Source organism: Myotis davidii, unplaced genomic scaffold (genome assembly GCF_000327345.1).
Source record: "Myotis davidii unplaced genomic scaffold, ASM32734v1 scaffold134, whole genome shotgun sequence".
In the NCBI taxonomy this organism is placed as follows: domain Eukaryota; kingdom Metazoa; phylum Chordata; class Mammalia; order Chiroptera; family Vespertilionidae; genus Myotis; species Myotis davidii.
Genome location: NW_006288853.1, coordinates 2,302,457 through 2,313,287, shown reverse-complemented (window position 1 = coordinate 2,313,287; position 10,831 = coordinate 2,302,457). Strand labels below are relative to the sequence as shown.

Here is a 10,831-nt window from a genome sequence, read left to right as displayed (position 1 = left end):
GAAAAGAGCCACATTTAGAAAGATTTCCAGGCAGCTTTAAATTGTAACAGTTAGGCCCAGCTGGTGTGGCTCAGTTGGTTGAGCATCAACCAGGAGGTCACAGTTGATTATGGTCAGGGAACATGCCTGGGTTTCGGGGTCCATCCCCAGTAGAGGGCGCAAGGGAGGCATCCAATTGATGTTTCTCTCATCATTGATGTTTCTATCTCTCTCCCTCTCCTTTCCTCTCTCTGAAATCAATAAAAACATATTTTAAAAAAACTGTAACAGCTAGTTTGTTGAAAATATGTACACTTCTGTCTCATTAACTACATTTGTCCTTATTGGCTCACAATTGTGTTGCTTAGTGCTGTTTTGCCCCACACTCAAGGGTTTCTTCTACATTCAAGCTCCTGACAGGTTTTCAGTCTGCTTACATAGCTGAGTGCCCACCCGAAGCAACTGTGCCCCTACCCCCACCTTCTGCTTGGTTATAGGAAGAACGAAAGGAAATTAGGTTCACTAAACTTTTCAATCTGGATCTTTCACCTGCACACCATTCTCAACCAGTAGTGTCTATTCTTCTCCAAAGCAATAAAGTAGGGCTTGCTTGCTTTTAATATATTTTTATTGATTTCAGAGAGGAAGGGAGAGGGAGAGAGAGAGAGAGAGAGAGCGAGAGAGAGAGAGAGAGAGAGAGAGAGATAAAACATAAATGAAGAGAGAATCAGTTGACCAGCTGCCTTCTGCACGCCCCCCACTAGGGATTGAGCCTGCAACCCAGGCATGTGCCCTTGACCAGAATCAAACCCAGGAACCTTCAGTCCACAGGCTGATGCTCCATCCACTGAGCCAAACCAGCTAGGGCAAGTAGGGCTTTCTTGACATAATTTTCATGGTATAAAATTTCTCTTTTGTTACCGCGTGTCTGAGGCAAGAGTCTGGAGGGAGGGTGAAGGATGGCATGACTTTCCTCCAAAGAGGAGTAATTAACCTTACCTTTATAGGATCGACAGGTTTATTCAAAATCTCCTTTAATAAACAGAGGTCTTCTCGATTCATTGTTGTAACCTCTCCTTCTTTATATTTCGAACTGAATCTACCAGCTCTGCCAGCAATCTGCAAGGCTTGAGAAGTGGTGATTGGTTCTAGTTCCTTCTCTCCCTTTTCATTGATACTGGGCTTTATAAGGGAATAAAAAATAATTCTTCTTATGCTCCTGAAATAGAAATAAAAATGATCTCACAGACGAAAAACTCTCCATGACTGGGTCACTGCAGAAACACTCACTCAATTCTAGGTTAGACTACTTGCAACCTTGCCCGCTGTTTTCAAAATAAGAAAAAGAGGTTTGTTGGTCATTTTTTCTTCCCTTTAAATAGTATTTTTCAACAACTGTGTAAATTTACTAGAATTTATCAACTTGTACTTTTACAATGGGTGAACTGTATAGTATGTAAATTATACTTCAATAAGGCTAAAGATTAACTTTTTTTTATAAATAAACCACATAGTATTCTCATAGTGCTGCCTTTTTTAAAAAATATATTTTTAGACTTCAGAGAGGAAGGCACAGAGAGATAGAAACATCAATGATGAGAGAGAATCATTGATTGGCTGCCTCCTGCATGCCTACTGGGGATCGAGCCCGCAACCCAGACATGTGCCCTTGACCGGAATTGACCCCGGGATCCTTTAGTCTGCAGGCCGACGTTCTATCCACTGAGCCAAACCAGCTAGGGCTCAAGCTGCTTTTAAAAGTTGGATATTAACAGTTTGAATAGTTTTTTTGATTCATTCCCCAGAGAGGAATATTTAGGCTTAGTACTGTTATCCTTACAGATAATAGCTAGCCCTACAAGCACAGTAGGCACTCACACACCCTGTCAACTGAGAAACTAAAAGTAAAGTAAGGTAATATAACAGGATAGCAGTGGTAGGGAGCAGCACTCAAAGTCCGAGCTATGTGATACTTTCTTTTTACTCCCTTACCCGGTGTAACAAGGTAAATCTCAGACCTATATGGTAATACCCAGTCTCCAAAGTGGTCATTCTAATGCCAATTAGAAAATTTTTAATTGCCATCTAACCCACTGAATATCCATGATTGCTAAAAAAAAAAAAAAAATCACTTACAAATTAAGTCCCATGCCAATTGCATCTGTAGCAACCAGGATTTTGCATGGATCATCAGGATCATTAAACTTTTTTGCTTGAGCAAGTTTGGTCCCTAAAATAAAAAGTTTATGTTAAATCAGTGTTCTCAATCTTTTACTGTATCACACTAAGTGTATCTTAAAAACCCTCACCCCCTACTTTCTATTCTTATGGATAAAATTCTTACTGTTTCTTTACATCCTCAAAGAGCTACTTATCCTTTATTTCCACTCTTTTAAATATCCCCACATACAGCAACACAATCCCACACCACACTAGCCTTCTCACTTCTGAAGACATGTAGTAACAGATTTCAGGACTACAATTTGAGGAATATTACTCAAGTTCATGGGTAATGACATTTCTGTAAAAAACTCTTTAATTCAAAATCTAAAATAACAGCAAATAATAAGAGCTAGAAATAATTAAAATATGTCTATCCCCACCAAGATAAACTAGAGAAATACTTATTTTATATGACCTATAACAAATAACTAATATATCAAGCATCTTAATTCAATATCTTTTACTGTGTTTTCTATACATATTCAACATAAATGGCAAAAATAAGATTTACTATTCTCTCACAATGAAAGCCAGTAATTACCAGGTGGGAGACTGCCATATATAACAGCTGATTCCAATCCCCGAATTTCAATCTGTCGACTCACAGAATAAATATCATTCTTGCTAAAACAGACAATGCAGTCCCCAGGCCGAAGGTTGTCTAAGGATTCTAATGCATGATCCAGCACAGAAATGGGTGTAAGCCTTGTATAGTTTCGAACCTTTAATAAAGATATGATATTGTAAAATAACACACCAAACTCAATTTCATGTGACTAACAATTAAGTGAAAAACTTGCTAAAAGCTAAAAACAAGGTCCATTGTTTTTCAAAGGGAAATACAGAAAAGCATTTATTTTAATATTCATTGCTATTTCTAAATTAACTAAATGCTAAACAGTGTTCCATAAATTTTTCAAAGCACTTTCATATACATTTGATTTTCTTTTTCCCCTCATTGATTTTAGAGAGAAACATCGATGTGAGAGAAACACATCAACTGGTTGCCTCCCGCACATGCTTTGATCGGCGCCAGGGATCGAGCCTGCAATCAAGGTGTGTGCCCTTGACAGGAATGGAAACCACAACTCCTCAGTCCAAGGGAGAACACTAACCACTCGACAACTGGCTAGGGCTACATTTGATTCTCATGGCAACTTGATAAGCTCAGAAGGGTTACTCACTGTTCTTTTCTTTTATGAAAAAGTAAGAGAGAGCCCTATAAAAGATCAGGTCTGAAGAGGATTTTCCCAGTTCCAGCCTTCTACAATTTGCCTAAGAATACAAAACTAGTAACAGCAAAGCCAAGACTAGAACCCAGAATTTCTTCTACTACATTTCTCTCCCTGAAAGCTGAACACAAAACTAAAGTAATAGACCAATTTTTAAATATTTCTTCATCTTATTATAGAACTCTGATAAAGAAAACAAAAAGTAGGATTAAGAGAAAACCAAGAATTTGGTTTTCTTACTCTAAGAATTTGAAAAGGGATACAAACTATTTCTAGCAATTAGATGTATATCAAAGGCCCCAATTACCTGACATCCGAGACTTTAAAACCACAAGCCTCTGCCCTGGCCAGTGTGGCTCAGTTGGTTGGAGCAATGTCCCCGTACATTGAAAGGTGGCAGGTTTGATTCCGCCAGGGCATATACCCAGGCTGCAGGTTCGACCCCTGGTCAGGTGGAGGCAACCGACAGATGTTTTACTCTCACATGGACGTTTCTTTCTCTCCCCTCCCCCACCATTCCTCACTCTAAAATCAATAATAAAGAAAAATAAAAAGCACAAACTTTTGCTGAACCTCAAACTTCCAATATTCCTGACTTATTTAATTCTAAAGAGATCTGCTGAAACTCCAAAAGTTTTTATCAAGAGCATATGAAGCATCTCCTGTACTTTTAGAAGACTTAGGGTAAGATGGCCACTCTGTCAGAACTCCAAATATGAGGTTAAATCAATTATGTATTACCTAGACAACTACAAGGAAATAAAGCTTTCTTTCTAGTTAAGTTCTGATTTACCACTACCTGGGGCCTATGAAGCCACTGCCTGGGTGCTCTGGGCTATTTGCTATGCCATCTTGAGAACAAAGCATATAACTGAGTACCTCCACTTCCTCCCCAGTCGTGTACAAAAGCTCAGTAACCAGGTCAATAGCAGCAGCTTCTCCACATAAATGAACCTCTTCAGCACACAGTCCTGTTAAACGCAAAATCACAAGTTAAAACTTTTAAAGACATAAAAGTAAATATGCAACACTTTACACAGCAAACAATATATGTATTTTTAATCCTCACCCGAGAACATTTTTTAAATTGATTTTGAGAGAGAGAGACACTGATGTAGTGAAAAATCAATCTGTTGCCTCCCCTTTGCTCACTGACTGGGGAGGGAACCCCCAACCTAGATATGTAGAGAGAGACACTGATGTAGTGAAAAATCAATCTGTTGCCTCCCCTTTGCTCACTGACTGGGGAGGGAACCCCCAACCTAGATATGTGCCCTGAACAGGAATCAAACCCATAACCTGTTGGTGTATGGGACGACGCTCCAACCAACCGATCCACCAGGCCAGGGCTAGCAAAAATATTTTAAGTTTGTTTCTATTGCTTTACAAGATTACAAAATGTTTTCATAAATATTATCTCCAATATTCAAACCTCAAAACAATAACATACTGGGCAAAGGCTAACTACATTTTTATAAACATCGGGGCTTTTAAACTGCTTTGGCAGAGGTGTCGAGTCCAGAGGGTGATGTCAGCCAGGACTGGTGCCTGGCATTTTGTGATTAGTATGAACATCAGCCTCCACGGAATCAGTGAGGTGCCTCAGAGGCTGGGGCTGGAGGGCAGAAGGAACTCCCATCTCCTTACCCCTTAGCAGATCCGCTTTCATCCATTTTACATTAAGGTTTCAATTAATACTCTTTATCTGGAAAAGAGTTCAGTTGTTTGTTTTTAAATCTGAGAAGACCTGTCCTACAACATGCTGATCAAAAATTCACTCCAGCTCTGGCCAGATAGCTGAGTTTAGTTAGAGCATCATTCCAATACACCAATGTTGTAGGTTCAACCTCTGGTCAGGGCACCTACAAAGAATCAACCAATGAGTACATAAATAAGTTGGACAACAAATTAAAGTTTCTCTTTCTATCTCCCTGCCCCCATCAATAATTTTTTTTAATTTTAATTCACTCCAATTATTAAGCATTAGAAATATTCATTCATGTCCATGGACCTCAATAACTCCACTTCCAGGAGCCTATCCTAAAGAAATAATAAAATATATGAATAAAAAGCTATGGCCACAAGGATTTTTACTGCAACATTATTAATAACATAATAATGTTATTCCAAAAACATATCGGAAACAACAGAACTAAAAAAAGCAAGATACAAAATTATATAGTCACAAAACTGGCATGAAACAAACCAAATCTTAATAATGGTTGTACATATGGTGAGATTTGAATATTTTAACTTCAATTAAGTGGTTATGCTAATTTCATAATAAGAAAAATAGACTTCCCATTACTTAAATAATATTTAGAAAATAAAACTGAACATTTAGCTGACTTTTTTGTTTGATTTGTTTCAAAAGAAAGAATCTAGCTGGCTCTTCTTGGTAATGCCCAGCAGATAATGCATCTCAGTGCAGATGTCACAAAGCACAGGTTTCAAGCATTAAGACCACCAACCTAGAAGTGCTCTGGTCCAGGCCCATCCTCTGGCTGGGTCTTTAATCATTTGAATTTCGTCAATCACAGCCACTTCATCTTAAAATAAAAAGTTATCATGAGCAATATAAGTACTTAAATAGTATTGCAAACAAATGACAACACCAACATTTCAAGCTTTCATCACCACCAGTCATCATCCCCACTGATCACTCAGTGCTTCCTTCCTGGCAGTCTTGTTCTCAGGGCTTTACAATTGTAACTCATTTAATCCTCACAACAAATATAAAAGGAAAGTCATCATCTTCTTCATTTTACAGAAGAATAAACTGAGGCCCAGAGAAGTTAAGTCATGGCCCAAGGATACAGTATGTACAGGTGGTATAAGATCAAAAAACATGAAATTCCAACCCAGGCCATCCAGCTCCAAAGTCCAGACTGTTAACCACTCTACTGCACTGCCTCGAACATTAAGCAGGTTCATTTGTCCTATTTCTGCAATCTCAGGGGCAGCCTGGAGAATCTGCCTAATGAGAACTAACACACCTGCACTGCAGGAAAAGAAAAAAGTATCTATGGTCCCAGGAACCAGGAGCAGATAGCCCACAGTAAATGAAGCCTCTCTGCCACAGGAGCCCAGTCAGGTGTGAGGAGCGGAAAGTGCAATCCCGAGTCCCAGCAATGCTCATTCTTAGGGAACTTAAGCTCATCACTACGGCAAAAATTAGTGCCGAATTTTATTTTAATGCTTCCAACCATATTACTTTGTTCTTTTTAAATCATTTAATTATATTTTAATTTTCTTCCTAAAATACCAAGGAGTTAAGAACACATTAAAAATTTTAAAAATGTAATATGCCTGCAAAGACTTTTAAGAAACAAAAGAAAGTTATTTTTATACTGAAAAACCATCAGATTAAAATTTACTTATTGCACCTGGGCATATACAAACAAGATTAGAAAAAAAGGGTATTTTCATTTATAAATATCTGTGCTATCTGAATTTTTACAACATACAACTGTTAAAATGAACTAATTTTTTAAAAAACTATCCATTTACACAGAAAGTTAAGATTAAAATTAAAAAAGGAAGCTACTAAATAGTACATAATTTGCTCGAACATGTAGTATATAATCCCTATTTTTATTTAATATACATATCCACAATGCACAAATAAATATATGGATACACAATAAAAACACAGATAAAGAATCTGAAAAATATATACCACAGGGTTAACACTTGTTGATTCTGAATGGGTGGAATTGGGAGAGCATGTACTTTTTTCTTCTCTGCATTTATTTTTATGTTTTCCATGTGAAGATATAATTGGTTATGTAATAAAAAAATGTTGATTTTCATAAAAAAATATTTTCAAAGTGACTTAACTAGTTTACTGCAGTGCTATTAATAGTGAAAGACTTTAAACCATTTAAATATTCTTTAATGGAAAAATGTATAATTTTAGTCATAAAATGAAATGCTATATAACAGTTTAAATGAATAAATTGGACATATATATTTATGACATATATGATTTTACATATATGTGTGTGTGTATATATATATGTATATATATATGTGTATATATATATATGTGTGTGTGTGTGTGTGTGTGTGTGTGTGTATATGCAAAACAAGCCTAGATCTAAAAACATGTATAGAATAAAAAGCAAGTGTGGAACAATAATACAATATAATCATGTAAATGTTTTAAAAAACACAATTTATGGTACTGACAGCAGAAAAGATATACACCAAATACTTGATAGCAGTTAGATCAAGAGGGGAGAGGAGGTTTTGGTCAAGATGGTGGCATAGTAAACGCAGTACTCAGAATCTCCCACAACCACATCAACATTACAATTAAACTACAAAGCAACCATCATTCAGAATCACCTGAAATCTAGCTGAATAGATGTCCTATGACTAAGGATATAAAGAAGCCACTATGAGAAAGATAACAGGGACAGAGACACAGAACATGCTGGTCCCAAACCACTTGTGGTGGATAAAAAATCAGAAGTAAGATCTCAGCTGTGGAGGTCCCTCTGAGGATAAGGGGTCCCAGCCCCACACCATGACCCCCAGCCCAGGGTTCCAATGCCAAGAAGATAAGTACCCATAACTTCTGGCTGTAAAAACCACAAGGAATTGTGGCTGGGCTGGAGTCCCACGCAGTTCCTCTTAAAGGGCCAGTGCACAGACTTACTAGGACTCACTCACTCTGAGCTCCAGCACTGGGGCAGCAGCTCGAGAGGCACTAGGGACATACAGGGAGGAACTGAGTTGTCTGGCATTGGGATGAGAGCTGGAGGGGCAGCTTTTCCCCCAAACAGAAGTGCTGGCAGAGGCCACTGTTCCTTTTCTGAGCCCTCCCCCAAAAGAGCCAGCAGATAGGCATCATATCTGAGTCTCCATCAACCTGGCTAACCCTGTTAGCCCTGCCCTGGTGATTTCCTAAGACTCCACCCCAACCAACTTTCAGGCCCACCCAAGCCCTTTCCAGGGGCTTTCACTACAAATGGCCTCTCTCACCTCATGTTTTGGACTTTCCTAAAATCTCTTAAACAAGCAGCATCTGGCATCTGCATACACTATACCTCCTGCTAAGTGACCCCAGACCCAGCACTAGTAGCAGCCAGCCTTGGTTCGAAGCTTGGCCTCTCTTGGGCACCACCAAGCCCAGCACAAATAGCAGCCATCTGGAGATCACTTTGTAGCTCGTGCCAGGTGGCCCCAGGCAGGCCATAGGCAGTAGCTGACCTTACACTGCCTGGAAGAACCCAACGCCAGTGCTCCTAGTGGACAGCTTCAGACCACACCAGATTACAACCCTACCACCTCCACCAGTGACACACTCAAAGGGTGGACTCAGCAAGCACCAAAGCTCACGGAACCAAGTTCCGCTCCATAGGGTTGGTTTCAGCACAGCAGCTACTTCGCTGTAGCTGATTGGCCTGGAGGTCAATCCCTCCCAGTGATGCCAACAGCAATCAAAGATAAACTATAAAATGACCGTGCACACAGCCCACACAGGGCACACCAAGAGTGCCCAGCTCAGGTGAACAGGGAGGCTGCATCCTTCAGCCCTACAGGACACCTACCACACAAGGCCACTGTACCATGTCCAGGAGATGTAACAGCTTTAGCTAATACATAGAAACATAGGGAAGCAGCCAAAATGCACAAAGAAACAGGTCCCAAATGAAAGAACAGGACAAAACTCCAAAAAAAAAACTAAACAAAATAAAGACAAGCAATATACCAGATGCAGAGTTCAAAACAATGGTTATAAGTATGCTCAAAGAACTTAGTGAGAACTTCAATAGTATGAAAAAGAACATAGAACCATAAAAAATAACCAGTCATAAATGAAGGTTACACTAACTGAAATGAATAAATTAGAGTGAATCAACAGTAGAGGATATGAAGCAGAGAATCAGTGATTTGATACAAGGAAGCAGGGGGAAAAAATCAGAACAGCCCTAGCTGCTTTGGTTCAGTGAATAGAGAGTTTAGAGAGTTGGCCTGCAGGCTCAAGGCTCCCAGGTTCAATTCCTGTCAAGGGCACATGCCTAGGTTGCAGACGTGGTCCCCAGTAGGGGGTGTGCAGGAGGCAGCCAATCAATGATTCTTTCTCCCTCTCCCTTCCTCTTTGAAATCAATAAAAATATACTTAAAAAACCACCACCACAACAAAACATTGAAAAAAAAATCAGAACAGCAAAAAGAAAAAAGAATCCAAAAAACTGAGGATAGTGTAAGGAGCTTTTGGGACAACTGCATGTGTACTAACATTCACTTCATGGGGGTGCTGGGAGAAGAAAACTTCCCTAACCTGGTGAAGAAAATAAACATATAAGTCAACAAAACACAGAGAATTCTAGAGAGACCCACACGACACATCATAATAAAAATACAAAAGGTTAAAGACAAAGAGAATCTTAGAAACAGCAAGAGAAAAGCAGTTAGTAATCTACAAGGGAATCAGATTATCTGCTGATTTCTCAACAGAAACTTTCCAGGCCAGAAGAGACTAACAAGAAATATTCAAAGTGATAAAATGTTTTCGAAGATCTCATGTGCCAGTAATTTTAAAGGACCACAATACACTCCAGATTTTGCTGACAAGTATTTCTGGATTGCATGGTAAGTCTTTCCACTGTTTGTGGGGCCTGAATGGAATATTACCTTCCGCTGTATGGCTCTGGCTTCTGGGTACCTAAAACATAAGTAGGCAAACAGCTTAACCTTATTAATTTCAAAACCCATCTTGGCAAAGTTCCCAATTGAAAAAAATTCTAATGAAACATTCTCTTATAGAATCAAATGGCAGATAAAGGACTTTCCAAACAAGAAAAAACTAGAGTTCAACACTACCAAACAAGCATTACAAGAAATGTTAAAGGTCTTTTTTAAGAAGAAAGAAAAAAGAAAAGATCAAAATATGAATAATGCCCATAAAAAAAAAATGAAATCTTACTGTTTGTGACAGCATTGGTGTTATGCTAAGTGAAATAAGTCAGTCAGAGAAAGACAAATACCATATGATTTCACATATATGTGGCATCTAAAGAACAAAATAAATGAACAACAAAACAGAAACAGACTCATAGATACAGGGAACAGACTATGACTGGCAGAGGAGAGGGAGATCAGGGGACCGGGTCAAAAAAAGTGAAGGGATTGAGAACTACAAATGGGTAGTTACAAAATAGTCACGGGGATAAAAAGTACAGCACAGAAATAGAGTCAATAATAGTGTAATTAATTGGTATCAGTTGGGTACTAAAAATATAAAGGAAAACACTATATAAAGTATATGACGGTTGCCCAGCAGGTATGGTTGAGCGTCAACCCATGCACCAAGAGATCATCTGTTCAATTCCTGGTCAGGGTGCATGTTCAAGTTGCGGGCTTGATCCCCAGTTGGGGGCGTGCAG

At 38.8% G+C, this 10,831-nt stretch overlaps 1 protein-coding gene across 1 annotated transcript in view; it reads right to left on the bottom strand.

Moving 5' to 3' along the window:
* SUPV3L1 (Suv3 like RNA helicase) overlaps positions 1-10,831 on the bottom strand; it is a 33,341-nt gene that overhangs the window by 13,189 nt on the left and 9,321 nt on the right. The window contains exons 8-12 of the mRNA XM_006761000.2: positions 5,906-5,983; positions 4,314-4,405; positions 2,744-2,924; positions 2,116-2,209; positions 979-1,198 (exon numbers count right to left, since the gene is read on the bottom strand). Of these exons, the coding sequence (XP_006761063.1) occupies positions 979-1,198; positions 2,116-2,209; positions 2,744-2,924; positions 4,314-4,405; positions 5,906-5,983 (665 nt within the window). The remainder of the gene's footprint in view (positions 1-978; positions 1,199-2,115; positions 2,210-2,743; positions 2,925-4,313; positions 4,406-5,905; positions 5,984-10,831) is intronic.